Below are 18,022 nucleotides of genomic sequence, written 5' to 3' on the forward strand. Positions count from 1 at the left end.
CTTCAAATTATTTTTGAAAAAATATGCATAAACGCCTTTTTTAGGGGTGCCTAAAGTGGAGGGCTCTAAAAAAAGGGTTCAAAATTACGAATATGCAGGGAGCTTAATTAAACTTTTTCATTTGGATAATTGAACATATACCTCAAAACGTTACGTTTGGCGCAAATCGCAGGTTTCCAGTTTTCCAGGTGTTCCCAAAATATTAAAATTGTGAAAAATTGGAAAATTGGATGTTGGAGTACCAGCGCAAAACTTTATTGAGCTCAAAATTTGGTAAGATGGACGTCTTGCAGATACTAATTAACTGTAAAAAGCTTTTTAGCGAGGCTCAAAGGCCGGGTAGGTCCAAAATGGAAGTTCCAAAATTTTCAAAAAATCAAAACCCCCCAATTTCTGCCCCCGAGGGTCAAAAATAGAAAAGTCATTTCACATAATGATTATCAGGTTCAAACAGATATATTACGTTGAAAAAAAAATTTGAAAATGATACTCGGTGGTTCCTAAAATTATTTTTTTACTCGCAACTTTGGGAACCCCTGGAGCCCAAAAAATGGTCATTTTGAGTCAACTAACCGTGGATTCGTATTTGGGATATTTATTGCAACATTTTAAAAGTAGTCAAGTCGATAACTGTCCGGGCCCAAAAAATGGCCTTATCGATACTCCTCCTTTGTCCAACTTTCCTATAAATTTCTTCATCAGAAAAATGTATAGACAATAAATTCACCTCGTCGTGTCATTTTCGAGAATTTCATGGCTGATTTTTTGTGACGATAACACGATGAAGAAAACCCTCAACTTCCTCATCACATACGATCAATTTTTTAAATAAATGAAACATCCTACAAAATTTTGAAAAAATTCAAAAAGTTTCAAAATTTATGTGTTTTGTTGAAAAGTATGAAATTTGCCTCGTGGTTCTTCTAACTTGTGTCTTTTTAAAACAAAAATTCAATTTCATTCCATTAAGTTTGATTTCTCATGTTCTCCTTCCCTTCCTTCCTTCATCTGCTCAAAAAAAAAACAAATTACTTACTAAATAATACATATTCCAATTAACTTATTCGTTCGTATACATGTGGTTTTTTTTTGAAAACTATAGCTTTAATTACAGTATAATTACTTAGTTGTCTACTTCTGGTTCTCCATATTTCATTTATTCATCACAAAAAGACATCACTATTTGTGTAAAAGTCTTCTTGTGATAAATAAACAGTACAAGTAGATAATTATGCAGCAATAGGTGTTGAAAAAAAACACATGTGCATAAAGGTGTTTTTTTTTCACCTGAATCGATTTTAAAAGATGGATTTCCTACCAATTTAATTTTCTTTTGTTTTAAAATGTAAAATTTTGACATGCAGAGTATACATATGTAAGTACTCACGACAATATGCGAGTACACAATACTGTTCAAATTTCTATCTCATCAATTTATTATTCATTTTTTTCTCCCTCGATCTGTTATGATGGCTCACTTGGCTCAGCCTAGAAAGACTGTCGAGGGTCGACTATCGAATGTCCATAGAAAATATGTGTTACCATTGTAGCTACGATGACTTGTGTTATTAGAATGAAAAGAAATCGTTGATTGCATATTTTGTACTTAGGTAATCGGTACTTACTTACTTACTTACTTACTTACTAATTCATTATAGAAAATTAATTCGGATAGTTAGATCGAAAACTGAAACTAAAACTAAAAATTCTGAAAAAAAATAAATCCTTGAAATTAAATAAGATTCTAATGAGACCAGAAACTGAAAGTGAAACTGAAAAATCCGGGGAAAAAACTTGATATGAAATTTGAAGTTTTGAAAATAAAATTTAAAAAACGAAAATATAGAATCAAAAACTGAAAAATATAAAAGTTGAAACTACCTATGGGAATGAAATTGAAAATATTGAAAATGAAACTTGAAATGAAATAATTGAATTGAAAATTAATGTAATTAGGTACTAATTGGGTATCAAAAATTGAAAATTCTGAAAATTGTATGAAATGAAAATGAAGTGAAACCAAAAACTCCGAAATGAAATTGAATAGGTACCGAAAATTCAGCTGAAAATTCTTAACATACCTAAAATCAAATGATAAATTAAAATTGGGATCAAAAACAGAAAATGAATCCAAGAATTTGGTAAATTAAAATAAAATTTGTCGTTTGAAAATAGACATTTTGAATGAAAAATGTTTCACTATGAAAACGTTGATTATTATTTTTAAGCAGCTAAAATTTGTGTTTTTTGACATTATTTAAAAAAAATTGAAGAAAACGTGATTAATTTGGAAAAGCGGTTTCACCATTATTTTTCTCACATTTTCTTTCAAAAGCGGAAGTAAACACTTCTTTTGGTAAGTTTTGAAATTTTAAAATGTTTAAACCAGCCTCTCAATTGATGCATTGGCATTGTTTTTGGGTCATCAAGTCATCATTAAAAATATTTTCTTCGAGTAGTTGTAATAGTGATAGAGAGAACTATTGGTAATAGTGGTCTAGGTAATAATGATTCGTAGATGCAGGATAATGGGAAATAACTCCTCAGGGGGTGAAAATCTCCCTATGCCTACTACATAGAAGTAGGCAACTCAATAATCCTCTGGTCACTATACATACTAGTTTTTTCTGAACTCCATAACCAATAAATTAGTTACGAGACAACAATAATTACTCAACATATTTTTAAAACTTTGAACCTTAAAAAAAGAAATGATGATGAAAAAATCTATACTTTTGGACTCTCTCGTAGAGACTCAAAAATATTAATTAGACTCAAAATTAATCATTGTAAATTCTCTCATGAATACTTAGTATCTAAATTACCACAACCTATTTGTAATATATGTAACATACCTATGTCAGCCCATCATGTCATATTTGATTGTCCAAAATTTAATAACTCTAGATTATTACATAAAATTTCTCGTAATCAAAATCCTTTTTTAGAAAATAATTATTGTGAACTACTTAAATTTATTCGAGATATTAAGTACAATGATTTAATTTAAGATGTATTATTTACTGATATCAAGTCACTTATGTATCTAATACCTTGTGACTGTTTAAACAATATATTAAAAAAAAAAAAAAAATATTATGTAGATTTTTATTGATGAAATAAATATCAACGAAATGCAATAATATGTCGTGAGGATCATAAGGTATTATTATATACACAAAGTTAATTAATACGGTATCATAAAATAGATGATTAGCTCTAGATTACGTTATGCAGGGAATGAATTTACTCAGGAGCAAGTCCTGGCATACTGGTTAACGAAATGGGCCAAGTTAAAATTATCTAATCCTAATTTTTAACTCTTACTCTGCTCATAAGTAGGTAATATATCTAAAATATATGAAAAGTTGCTCTACTTATGAGACGCTTCTACATTATTAGCAATAAAAGTATCGATAATGTGATTAATGGAGTGTGTTTCAACACTTACCCAACTATTCGCGTTAATCGTCTCCAATTAAGGGGTCTATTTTTTAAATACCAACGACGATTCTGTATGATATCATAATATCTTTGAAACTGGGTACATATTTCTATGGTCGACGAAATAGAATATGATCCTAAATGCCATAAAACGCGGTAATTCATTGAATCTTAATCGCGATTACGTTAAATTGACACAAATTCACACCGAACAAGCGGGTAATAATTTAGGTTGAAAAGGCAAAGAGGCCGAAGCCTAGGATAGTCTAGAGAGTTGACCACTGTACCGAGAGCTCGAGATCTTGCACAGGTAGTGAAGAAGGTGATTTTCGCCATCCTGGTCCAGACCCAGGATCGCGGTAATTTACATACATAACCTTTCCCCGCTACCTCTAAACCAGTTATTCTATGAAGTACTACCACAGAGATAATTACAATAGTGACCACCATAGGCAGTCAGGGCATATCTGCTCATCACATAGTTTTTCGTGACTTGCAATTTTTTCGATCAACATTGCAATATTAGGATCAAAATTTTGTAGTCTATTTATTTTTCCAACTTGAATGTAACTAATTGCTAACAAATTGCCAAGTTATTGGAAATTAAAACCGAGCATTTTCATTGGTGGAGATTTTGCCGACTTGTTGCCATTTTTTCCCCAAAAGATCACTATTGGCAGTTGGCAATTTTATTGCCACTGAGTGCTAATCGGGTAGGTATATTCACTGGATACGTAACGTCACCCCTCAAGTTTGATAAATTAACGATAAGTAATTAAAGTTTTATTAGGTACTTGTACTTGAACAAAATAATAACCACAGGTAGAGAAAAAAAAACTTACGAAACACGTAGTTACATAAACACATTCAGGTATCCGTTGAGTCACTATATCTTCTCTCGCTGATTAATGAAATTTTCATCTGTTAGGACAACATTTCATGTTTTCAAAAAGAACCTGCGGTATGAAGAGACCTTATTTTTGGAAATTTCAGCAAAACAACATTATTTTTGATATTATGAGAAGTCAATTTTTCTACTGTTTAACTTTGGTCAGCGAATCAAATTTATAATTCAAGAAGTAAAAACTCATTGATTTTTCCAACTTACACAAATATTCCCCAACTTTTTCTAATCTACTCAATTACCGCCCCCCCTCTTTGGCAGGCCTCTGATAATTTCATCTTTTGATTCATCCGTAGACAAATTTTTATGTTGGATTCTCATGGTGAAATCAATGCCATTGCCACATCCCATTTTCTTTACAAATTTTTGAGCTAAAGCAGCTCTTGGGATTTCCTGAGTTCTACTCTACTTGGCAATACTCATAATATCAGAATACAACTCGTAAATGATCTAGATCTGTTCTCTTCAAAAATACACAAGTCTATAGCTACCAAATGTCTTATGAGTAGATACTGACTGTGTCAATTTTTTTCCAAATGGGATAAATTTTCAAATAAGTAGGGGAGGGAAAGACTTGGACAAATTTTACTTTTTTTAATTTTGCGTTGCCTCCATTTATGGGAATTTTGGACTAGAGAAAGATGTTTTTTCAAAAATTCAACATTTTTCCAACATTTCGGTTCAATTTTTAAATTCTTACCTCAAACGGGTAGGTACCTAACTACAGAGAAATTGAATTTTAAAAAAACCTAGTTTCATCCAAGTCCTTTCTAAAGGCTGGGAGGTTTTGGACAACATAAATGAACATGTACTTACTTATCATACAAATATCATTTAAAAGTTCACAAATATGTCGGGTGAACATCAAAACGCATTATTATGGCGTACAAATGGTTTTGGCGGTCGAATTTGAAGTTTGTATGCATTTGAATTTACAGACCATCTTTTAGCGGCGGAAAACCATATACGTAGTCCAAGTGCTGTTTTGTGAACTTTGATCTCACAAAGGTAGGAAGGTACCAACTAATTTGCCATTTTTGACCTTGATTACAATGATTACTTTGCCTAAAAAATTCTACGATAAGTTTTTCTTATTTTCCATGAAAAAAAAAAAAAAAAAAAAAAAAAACGATAAGCCAATCACCAATGGAAACTTTTTTTTCGAACCTGTGTCATCTATAATGATAATTGATATGAAACAAAAATCAATCTCAGATACTGTTGTGCAAAATTAAATATAACAGGCAGTATCAAGCTTAGAGGAGCATGCTCATCGTTGAGTACCCGGGATATGTTATCCTGGGCCCCTTGTTGACCCACAGCTTCCATTTGGTGGGCATTGATCTGAGCTGGAGACAGTTTTCATGGAATAAAATGTAAAAGCTCACTGAATTAGGTAAAGAATTTATTGTAATTCTGAAAAGAAATTCATTTCTTGAGAAAACAGCAGAGCCCTTTCTTTCATTTTCTAACAATGAATGAAGTGCTTCGTCTTGGACAGAAAAATGTAAAGATAGTTTTTAGGACAAATTGAAACTTCCATGTTCAGAATTTTTGATGAAAATTTAAATTCTGGATTTCTCAAGTTCATGAATCATAATTCATATTGGTCTGCTTTTTATTTTAGTTCTTACAAAGGAAGAGTTGGGCAAACCTCTTTGAAAATGATTTTTCAATTTTTATTTTTAAAAGATCTATAAAAATGACCAATTTTTACTGTTTTGAAAAATAAGTACATAAATGGTCAAAAATGTAAATGATTCATTTAAAAAAAGTGTCCAAATCCTCCCATACATCAGGTTTTTGAAAAACATCAATTACCTACTATACACATCTATTCGCTATACCAGCAATATCTTCGAGCTAAATTACATAAAAAAAACTTCCCTATTGTTGTATAGTTGTCTGTATCACTTCCCTTTTCCACCCAGATGAAAAATATTTAAAAAAATTAAAAACCATGAAACATCAAAACTCGTTGGAAAAATTCATGAAAAAAATTTGAAATAACATTTATTAGTTAGTGATCAACTTCTACTATATCTGCTTTTAGGTATGCATGGTTGCCACATTTCATATATACAGGCAAACTAGGGCAATTGTTCGAATCCACTCACTGTCCAAGTACTCCCCAGTCACCCCTAAATCCTAATTAATTGGCAAACAAATTTTTCAATAACTTAATACCTAAGTAAATAAAAAATAATATATTTCAAAAAAATAAATGAATGATTTTCTGTGAAAGTTTAACAATTCTTTGAACCATCTCTTTTAGGGATGAAAAAATATTGAATTTTGGGTTCACTTATGCGGCCACATTGCTCATGGGCAGTTTCAAATTTTACCCTTTCCTGCCCCTCCCCTTCAGGAAAACAAAAATCAGAAGTCGCAACTTGAACTATAGGTACTTACTTTTTTTTACACAATCAAGATTTTGTAATTTCTTGATAAAAATGATTAGGTAGGTACTTATATACTTGGGTTGAGAAAAAAGACCAACAAATTCCAATACAAAAAAAAAATGGTTTTTGAAAAATAGTTCAAACGCAATTATTTTCAAATAAAAATAAAAAAATTTTTAAAACAAATTTTTACTTAGAAAATTTTTTAAAAAATGTTTTGATATAGTTAATTCATGCATAACTGACATCAAATGGTAAAGATATTAATCCCTACCTATGGTGGTGAGTTTTTTCCATTTATTCTCTAAGGGAAGAATAAATGTATAATTGCCTGGTTAGCTCACTGGAGAGGCTTTTAGACGTTATGCTGAACTAGTAAGTATATGCAAAGTTATCTTGTAAAGAAAGAAATCAATTCAGACATTACAACAAATTAAAATCATTTTATTAAAACGTAATTTACATAGACAACATTTATTCTTTTTACAAACAATACAGGTTGCCTAAGGATCGTTTTAAGACAGAATTACACATTTTTACATCTTAGTACAATAATTATGTAGCAATTGTTGCATCGTAACCATAAAAGCCAGAGAATAGTTCCGATGAGTAAAATAATGTTTTTTCCAAAGAAACAGGATGTAATTTTTGTTTAATTCCATTTGAGTAAAATGAATAATATAAATTATATTGGTCAAGTCTACAGCCCTCAGAGATTGTAAACTTGACCATTAACACTAAATAATCGCTATGATTAAATTAATGAGAAATGAGTAAGTTACTTGAACTTACTTACCAAACTATACTTAAGGTAAGTGCAGCTAATTACGCCACATTGGCAATTACCCCACTACTGCAGTTCTCATAGTAAACGGGTAGATGGCGCCGTGTGATGATTTTTAGGTGATTGTACTGTTGAAGCCAAGGTAGGAAAACCAAAAATATCACCGGACCGGATAATTTTCTGATCTGTGGCTCGCTTTTTTGTAAATTTGATGCCAAAAAAAAACGTCATGTTAAATTGACCACAGTTTGGAAACGTGCTGTAATTTGTAATAAGGGGGCGAAAAAAAATTTTGAAGATATGTTTCCTGTAGTAAATTTAATGACGATTTCAATGTGATAAACAGTTTTTTGTCATTTCTCAATGTAAGTATCAAAATGTTGAAAAATATACAAAAGTACCAATGTTGAAAATTACGCCACTTTAACAACACTCTTTCAGGACTTTCACATATTTGACCAAAATGCTAAGAAATAATTTTTAGCAATGTTTTTATCAATAATTTTAAATGATTTTTTTTTGTGGTGGGGGAGAGTGGCGGAATTACCTGCATATGTTGATGAATACACCACTTTGGTGAATAATTTTCAGAAATGGAGGGGTGGGATAGGGGGAGGGGTAATGGAAAACATTTTTTTTAGGGAAAGGAAGCCAATAAGATGCCCAAAATGCCAAATGATTTTTACCAATGTTTTCATAGATTTTAAATAGTTTTTTGGGGTGTGGCATAATTACCTGCACCTGTTGATAATTACGCCACTTTTGAAAAAAAATTTTAGGAGATTGGCGGTATTGGGGGAGGGGTAAGAAAAATTTTTTTTTCGTGAAAGGTAGCTAATAAGATGTACTTTGAGGTGGTTCATTCACATTTTTGCCAAAGATGCATTTTAACCCCACTAAATGACCTCAAACCTTAGGGTGGCGTAATTACCTGCACTTACCTTACTTACACTTTTTCCATCACTTTCCTGGGCCTTACCAATACTAAAGGCATCGATGGAACTTAATTAAATGAGGCACATTTCAACTCTTTGCATAGCCCGTACCTGACTGGTTCAGGGTGAACTACCAAAAAGACACAAATTATTGACCATCGGATCCATGGTCAAATTAAAAACGAATCAACCACACGCGATGGTGGTGAAGCTTAAAGGGGTAGACCGCGAATAAAATCATCATTTTAATGAAATATTTCTCCTCGTGAGGTTGGAAATATTATGATTAAAAACGCGACAGTACAGACATTGCGACGAGGTTACCATTTACTGCAGGTTCAGGAGCCAAGTGATTTTTGGCGCTAAAACGATTTCTTATATAGAAAAATGGGTCAAATAGGCACCTCCCCCATGGTCACATGGTGTAAAAGGGATAGAAATGCTCGCGGTGTCGGCAAATCTCAAAGAGAAGCCGGGACCTGTCAATAAGCGAGCATTCTTTGCAATAAATTTACATAATAAATTGCCTATTTTCCCTATTTCGGACAATAAACGTCATAGGAGTAGCAGAACCCTGTCAAATAAATAATATTGAAAATAAGAAGGGTTCTCCTACCTCTGACGTCAAATGTACAAATATGCGAGTATTCTAACTCTTTAAAATACTTACACACCCCGGTTGGCAAAACGGTATTTTTTAGACAGTGCATCTGAATAGGGATATGACCACATATCAGTCAGAATGTATTTTCTGACTGCCAAAACAGCAATATCTGACTGCGGTTCTGAGTGTGGATCTGACTAAGGAACTAAATACCAGGTATGGAAATACGCCATCTTTGGATATAGATTTCGTAGTTTTGACGGTGATGTGATTTTTTCATTTCAGTCATATAAAGAAATGAAATCAAAAAAATGGTGGGAAAATGTTTATTTTGTGTATTAAAATGAATATGAAGTAAAAAAATAATGTAAATTGGCGGTATTATTAATAAATTGAGTCCTTAAAATTTTTTTTCTATATCCAAAGATGGCGTATTTCCATACCTGGTATTTAGTTCCTTAGATCTGACTAGTCAGATCCACGCTCAGATCTTCACTCAGTCTTCTGATGAGTCAGTGCCATCTTGGAATATCAAAAAAATACTTGTTTCTGATTGGTTGATTGTAGTCAGACTGCGAATCATCACCAGAAATGTGCCAATTGGGACGTTTCCATATTATAAGGGGTAAGTAAAATAGGCATCACTCTAAGGGGTACTTAATGTAAGTATCGCCTTAGATGATGCAGGCCAACTACACTATGTCAGTTTTTTTCCTGTTTTTATAGGAAAGAATTAGCGACTGGAAAGAAAAGTATTTCTAAAAAAAACGCAATAAAAGAAAAAAACGCGAAAAATGGCTTCCCCGAGGGAACTACTGAAATTATTTTGCTCGAGACTGTTCCTATTTTTGGAGTTCTGAACAAACGTGGTTTGTTCAGAAATGATTTTTCGCCATTTCTGAATGACTCTTTTTCTTCTTTTTATTTAGTAAATATACAATATACCTATTACTTTATCAATTTTTAAAAAAATGATACTTGATTGTAAATTTTTTTACCAAACCCTGAGCGGGAAAAAAATGACCAATATTTTGCCTATGACGCAGGGTTGTACAGAAACGTACAAGTATACTTTCAAACTTTTAAAAAAAGTTTTTAAAGGTTTTTTTTCTTGTTTAAAAATTAAAAATTATAATATTGTGTTTAAAACATGTTTTATTAAAATAAGTATACAAATTCATTTTGTTTGGATTCAGTTTTTCAAATATCCGTTATCCAGTCCAAGGCTCTCGAGAAATATTGAAAAATTGAAATCAAAACGCATTTTGTAAAAGTACAGGAAGAAAAATGAACAGCTCATGAACATTCAACAGCACTGCCCGTGGTGAGTGTAGCCAGTGTAGGGAATTGAGATACTGTTTCGGAGAGTTGGGCCCGACAAAGGGTTCGATTCGCTGGACTGTTGAGAGTGCGCGAAGAGCGGATGTCGATCTGGATTTTTATGCTTTGTTAGAATCTACATAGTTAAATGTGTAAGGTCTTTCCGTCATCGTATTGCGTAAAGAAAATAAATAACTAAACATTGATGTATTAAAATGATTAGCATCAAACTTTCTAGGAATGTGTCTTAGTCATCATTGGTCGAATGGGAGATGACTGGGTTAGTTGAATTTTGGTACTGAGTGAAGAGTCAGGTACAGGTGAGTTGTTACTATATTACGTATTATAAGTTAGTTTACAGGAGTCGATTCAGGTGAGTGGTTATTTAATTAATTAGGTACTTATTAATTAAGATTAGCTTATTTGCGTCAAATTATGAGATATGAGACAAGTGACGAGCGAAATTGTCGAGCATTCACGCTGTTTTACGATGCAATTTGTCGAGACATTAATATTAGGACCCCCCCCCTGTCCATCTACTTTTTATGTACATATGTTGATGTTGTATCATTTTTGTTTGTATATTTTTTATATTTTTTTAAAATTGAAAATTTGTATCAACACATGTTATTATTATTCGTGTATTTTTGTAATGACCAATCATGGTTTTTCACTGTCGAGCGGTCGGCAGTGTTTTTTATTCCAGATTGGTCAATGTGTTGTAGAATTAAGTTTGTATTGATTTCTTTGCCGTTGAAAAAATTGAAACGATTTTCGTTTTTGTGTTGTTTTATTTCATTTCATTTTGTGTTTCGAAACTTGACGAATTCGTTGAATAGACGAACAATGGCTATTTTTCATTGAACCTCCTCTTCAAGAGCCCACTCTTGGGGGTTTTTGCCAAAATAATATCAAATTTGTACTCGGGCGTTTCTAAAACACTATTTTGATGTGCGATATGATATTTAGGCCTATTTTTGATTTTTAAACCTCCCCCCTCTGAAGCCCATTTTGTGGTATACGCCGAAATTACATCAAATTCGTTCTCGGGAGCTTCAAAAACATTGATTTTGATGTGCCACGTAATATTTGGGCCCTTTTTGAAGTTCTGAACCTCCCCTTTAGAAGCCCCTTTTGAGGGTTTCGCCAAAATGATGAAAAATTCGTGTTTGGGAGCATCAAAAACATATATTCTGATATGTCACGTGATATATAGGGCAATTTAGGAATTCGAACCTCCTCTTTAGAAGCTTTCTTTTAGGGCTCACTTCGAAATGATACCAAATTCGTACTGAGGAGCCTCGTAAACATACATTTTGATATGTCACTTGAAATTTGTGGTAACTTTTGGATTTTGGACCTCCCCTTCTAAAGCCCATTTCGGGGGTTTCGCCAAAATGCCATCAAGTTCGTGTTCAGTAGCGTCAAAAACATCTATTTCGATATGTATCGTAATATTCAGACCGATTTTGGAATTTTGAACCTCCTCCGAAATAATACCAAATTCGTAATCTGTGTCCTGAAATAATTACGATAAAACATACTTTAAAAGGTAATTACCTCGAATAAGCATAAGACATAGGACATGGTAGTTAAGAAGTAATAATGACTTTATATTCGTGAATTTGCGTCCTCAAATTGGAATAAGACGTCGTTAAAAGGTAACAATTACTTTAAATTCGTAATCAGTGATCTCAAACTGGCAAACATAAATTAATTCGAGATAATTCCATCAAGAAACTGTGAATTACCGATGAAAATAAATACATTTGCCCCTGCGAAGTACACGATAGGCAACCAATTCGACGCTTACTGAAGTTAGCGAAAAATATCAGGAATACAGACACGCAGCGCCATCTATCGGAATAAAACAAAAACTACATCGAGTTTTAAAATTTCATAAAATGAAGACTGGATATGCGCGTGGCGCTATCTATCGGAATATTTCGGAATCACGTCGAATACCAGCGATAGAATGTGTTTTTCGATGTTCTGTTTTGAGAAGTTCCAAACTATTCCGATAGATGGTGCCACGCGCATATCTAGTTCTCAGTTCGTGAAATTTCAATCCTAGAAATTTAAAAACAGAACGAAGTTTCTGCTTTATTCCGATAGATGGCGCTACGCGTTTGATGAAGATTCGAACCAAATGTTATCATATTTTTTAGCTATCTTTAGCCAGGTCGTATTGGTTGCATATCGTGAATTTCGCAGGCGAAATTTCCGCATATTTAAAAATACGATATTTACGATGATTTAAAGTCGCAGATCACGATTTTAATACTATTATAGCATTTTCATTGGATCGCATATTTTTCATCATTTTGCGAATTAAATACCTAATATTGCAAAATTGAACAAACAAAACACATCGGATATTATTCAAAACTATATATTTACATAATTACAAAATTCATTTTTTGAAAAAAAATTTCACTGTACACGTAATAAATCATATAAAACAATTTAATTAGCGATTAAGCCACATAATCACACATGTAAAATAATATCCTTTCGTATTGTCACTTTTAATTTTCGATTTAAAACTTTCCTCTATTTGAAAATAGAAAAATTATACGATAAAGCATCTCGTAAATCGTTCTTTAAAGCTCATTACAGTCGTTACATTCAACAAAGTAAAATTTATATACGTAAAAAAAATCATCAGAATCGGCGTAATTACCATTTTACAACAATAATAATATTATTTCATTTCTTTATGGCACACGAACCATGACATTGACATCGCACTATATCGCTAATTTAAAAGTTAAAAACAAAAAAAAAAAAAATACGTAATAAAATTATTAGGTATTCTTACATGCGATATTTCTAATATCGCGTTTAGTTCATTTTTTATACAAAAAAAAAAAAAAATGAAATAATTAAAATAAACGCTTAAAAACTATGCTTGGTAACACTTAACCAGACGATAAGTTGAACATACTACATCGGTTATATTAATTTTAAAATTATTTTAAAAGCGTCAAAAAAATTGGTTTCTATAAAATTTGGAGAAAAAAATGTTTCACAATGATACGAATTACTAATTAATATTATGGAATGTAAATAAATCCGTCTAAAAATTATAGTTTGTACTTCAAACATTAAATTCGAAATACATAGTTTTTCTTTTCATCTTTTTTTTTTTTTAAAGAAAATGACTATTTCATCATTATGTTATCGTCTTCATGATATTAACTCACGTCACACACTCACACTCGTACACAAAAATAACTAAAACATAATCGAGATCATCAACATAATTAAAAAAATTATAAAATATATAAATTAATGTTTCGCGTATACTAGAAAAAAATATCCATTTGAATTTATTAAGCACAGAATAATGCACGTAACAAGGACGAGTAGGTATAACAGAAGATGGCGAATAGTAGCTCTTTCAAAAAAAAAAAAAAACCAATAAAAAACAGGAGGTAAAAAAACGAACGATATTTTCCTTCAATAGTTGAAAAAATAATGTTTTTTTCGAATTAAAATCACGTTCAAATTACATCGTAATTAGAAAAGAGGAGAAAAATATGAATTTTTCATTTTTAGCGTGTTTCGAACTATACAAACGAATTTTAGGAAGGTTACAATTTATTGTTATGCTATAATTTATGAGAAAATAGTTCGCGAACGATTCGTTCGCCAAAAATGACTCGATAGATTCCGAACGACCGAATATTCACTTGATCATGGAACAAAAAAACAGACGTCAGTTTTCGTGGATTCCTCAAAATAGTAAGAAAGGAGTGACCAGTCGTTCGCGAACGATTCACTGAATTGAAGTTCAATGTTCACGAACGAAAATTGAACTGTTCGAGAACAGTGGGTCGCGAATGATTTGATTCAAAATACCCAATTTCATCGTTATCGAACGGTTTATCTTTGAAACCAAATCGTTCGCAAACGATTTAAGATTGTCGAAGACATTCAACGTATACTTGTACTTTAGTTTTCATTTCGATTTTCATGCGGAAAAAATATCGTTCGCGAATGATTCGATTCAAAATGGCCCCTTTCATTGATTTGAAAAGACTCATTTAGAATCGAATCGCTCGCAAACGACTTCTGATGAATACAACTCATCTCCAAATTTGTCGAAAAATAATTCGTTCGCGAATGATTCATTTGGACTGGATCATCCAAAATAGAAAAACTAAAACTTTTTCGTTTTCCAGCGAATAATTTAGAATCGAATCATTCGCGAACGATTTACAATGAACGAAAAAAAACTTCATTAGAAAAGAATTCGTTCTCGAACGATTCGTTCGAAAAATCCAAATCGACCAAAATGATGAATTTTTTCATTCGATTTAAAACTCACATTTTCGTCGTTTTCTATTAATTGGGTAATTTAGAATCGAATCGTTCGCGAACGAGTTGCGATGAACTGATGGAAAAAAGTTTTCAGAAGTTGAAATAGCAATGAATCAATTTCGTTCAATTTATAGCACCAAATTTCTCATCGTTTTCCAACGATTCATTTGGCATTAAATCATAAGGGGAATTCGTTCGCGAATGAATCAGCTAAAAAATTCAATCGGATCGTTTAAAATTAGAGATTCGTTCATTTGATTCAAAATTCCTCATTTCATCGTAATTTTTGAACGATTTGGAATCGAAACTTTTGCAAAAGACAACCTTTAATTTCATTAGAATTTTCACTTTTTCAGTTTATAAAAATTCGTTTGCGAATGATTCATCCAGAAAAATCTACTTCTGATTCATACTTTGAAAGAAATAAGTTCGCGAATGATTCATTTAAAAATCAAAATTTTCCACGATTCAGAATTCGTCTGATTTGATTCAAACTACTCGATGTTTCATCGTTTTCGAGAACGATTCAAGGAGATTTGAATCACTCGCGAACGATTCGTTCATAAATGATTCATTTGGAATCCAAGGTCTTCCAAAATACAGAATTTTTCGCTCGATTCAAAAATCAAGATTTGATAATTTCCAAGAAGGCAAAAACGATTTAAAGAAATCAAATCATTCGCGAACGATTCGATTCAAGTTAAATCGAATCATTCGCGAACGATTCGCGATGAACAAAATCCATCGTTAAAATTTACTATTTCACTTACAATAAAATAATATAAATTATAGCACAATTCTCAGAACGAGTAAATTCGTTCGCGAATGATTCATTCAGTAAAATGTCGGTCGTCGAAGATTGCAAATTCGTTCGTTTGTTGTCTGAAAAGACGTTCGTCTTCTCACTGCCCAATTTTATCCCCAATTCTACAAGAATTAATCAATAATAAATTACCCGATCTTAATAAAATTAACTCAAATAATGATCAGTTTCATTCGTTCGTTCGTTCGTTCGTTAGATGTCTAGTCTGTTTAAAAAAATACCTCGCCATTTTTTCACGTCGTCAAATCGATGAATAATTTTATTTGAACACTCGAGAGGGGAAAAAATATGGAATGACCTTTTTTAAAACCATATAATATTAGTTTGGTGGATTCAGAAAATTCTTATCTTCACCTCTTCCTCGTCTCAGATTTTCAAGACCAAAATTCGACTCAAATGAAGCAATTTCTGACGAAGCAAAAAAATCATAATCGAAAGCTTTAAAAATGATTCCTCCCCCCCCCCATGATTCTAAAAACGCCTGCAATTTATTTTTTGCCTAATAAGAAGGACATTTTCGTTCCTTATTTCCTTTCTCAAACATTTTCCAACCCAAAATTTCAAAATATAAAATCACATCTTAAAATATCAAGTCTTAAAATCGTATTTTCTCCCTCCCCTTTATATATATATGGCAAAATCGACTTCGTCGTGTACTTCCAATCTATTCTCACCAAATAAACCGACTAGTCTCAAAAATATGTACCTACTCATCTCAAACACGTTGCCAAATCTCTAATAAATTTTTCTCATCGTCATTTCCCTATTTTTTCCTTCGAGTGTCCAGTACAGAGCTTATCTTTTCGCCATCAATCAATTTAGGTAATCAGGAAGGGAGAGAAGAGAGAAAGATTGAGAAAAAAATGGAAGAACTTTTACCATACTAAAACGTATTCATCTAAAAAAAAAAAAAACAGGAGGGGTAAATGGAAGATACCGAATGGAGCCGGAAGAGGATCACATATTAATATAAAACATTTTTAAAAAAATATTACACAAAAAAAAACAAAAAAAGGGGATCAAAAAAATAAAGGGGGAAAAACAAAAAAAAAACAGGGTCATAATAAAAACTCACGAACGAAAAAATAAAAAGAGTAATCGAAATAAAAACAACAATAAAAACAATAAATAACAACGACCAACGACCTACTATTACGGTGTTTACAGCGACGACAAATACCTGCTACAAATCAGCATCAGACTGCAAATGAAAAATGGTAACTGAAAGCTCCTCGATACTGAGCCTGCTCCGCCATTGAAATGCAACCCGGAGGGTATCTCTAGCAAAGTGGTACGATTCTGCAGCGATGGCAGGTCCAACTTGAGCGCATCAAATTGAGCCAAATGAGCGGCGTCGATGAAATCGGTATCTCGTCCGGCTGTCATCACGTCAAACACGCACCAATCCAGGTAATTATCGGTCAACGCGTAGGACATTTCTCCGGTCGAATTCTCCATACTTTTGCACAGTTTGAAAGCTTCCTCGCGTTCGATGACGTGCCCGCGAGCTAAGATAGGATTAAGCTGCTCGCTGGCCGGACATCCGGTCGAGCAAAGGATCGTCTTGCTGTCGTCGTACGATCTGGTCAGTTGCACGATTTCGTCCGGGATCTTGGCGTTGAAGGCGAGGTATTTGCCTTTACGTCGGATGAACAGTCGAGACGCGATGTAACGCATCTGGATTTCGGCCGATTCGCGATCTTCTTCCGGAAACGAATCTACCTGCAGAGTGACCGTATTATCGGATCCAGAACGATCGCTGCCGTCTGTGAAGGTCGGCGGTAACGAGAACTTGCTGTCAGCTTCGTAGTGTTTGTCCAGCGTGCAAGGGGTGTCTCTGCCTTTCACCCATATCGATATCTGTACGACAAAAACGAAAGAAAAAGATCGCAATTAGTCGAAAAAATCGGTATAAATCGTAATTTGTAAATCTAATCTCACAAAAATATAAAATAAATATTATTAGAACATCGTGAAAGTAAAGGGACAATAATTTGAGGGAAATCAATGCTCATTTTAAGTCAAATTCCTTTTCATTATCTCCATACACGATAATTTCAACCCTTGGGAAAAGAACGCAAAAAAATCACCAATTTTTAAACAATTCTTGCCAGAAAAATTTTTCAAACACTAAATTATTTACAAAAAAATCAAGAAATTATTTTCACGCACTCGAGAAAAATAATTCAATCGCCTTTTAGAAAATCCTTCCGTCCCCTTTCCCCTTCCTACCTACAATTCCTAAAAAATCGAAATGCGCAGAAAAAATCTAACATGGACTTGAAAAAAATTTCTCTCTCACGTCAGTAAGAACGATTTGCATACATTTTTTCAGCCTCTAGGTATTTCAAAATACATAGTGAACTCCTCCTCTTCCCCTCATGAATTCTCAAGAAATTGTTTTAAAAAATATTTCTCATCTTATTTAAAAATGTTCTTCCCATTTCCTTGTAAAAAGTCATAATTTCCAAGAAAAATCC

The 18,022-nt window shown here is 32.7% G+C and overlaps 1 protein-coding gene across 3 annotated transcripts in view; it reads right to left on the reverse strand.

Moving 5' to 3' along the window:
* Positions 1–12,769: 12,769 nt before the first annotated feature.
* Positions 12,770–18,022, reverse strand: part of LOC135842512 (repulsive guidance molecule A-like) — a 214,983-nt gene continuing 209,730 nt past the window's right edge. For all 3 annotated transcript variants that reach the window (XM_065360006.1, XM_065360004.1, XM_065360005.1), the window contains one exon: positions 12,770–17,402. In XM_065360006.1, the coding sequence (XP_065216078.1) occupies positions 16,704–17,402 (699 nt within the window). In that variant the 3' untranslated portion in view covers positions 12,770–16,703. The remainder of the gene's footprint in view (positions 17,403–18,022) is intronic.

The sequence above is a fragment of the Planococcus citri genome, chromosome 4 (assembly GCF_950023065.1).
Source record: "Planococcus citri chromosome 4, ihPlaCitr1.1, whole genome shotgun sequence".
Classification (NCBI taxonomy): domain Eukaryota; kingdom Metazoa; phylum Arthropoda; class Insecta; order Hemiptera; family Pseudococcidae; genus Planococcus; species Planococcus citri.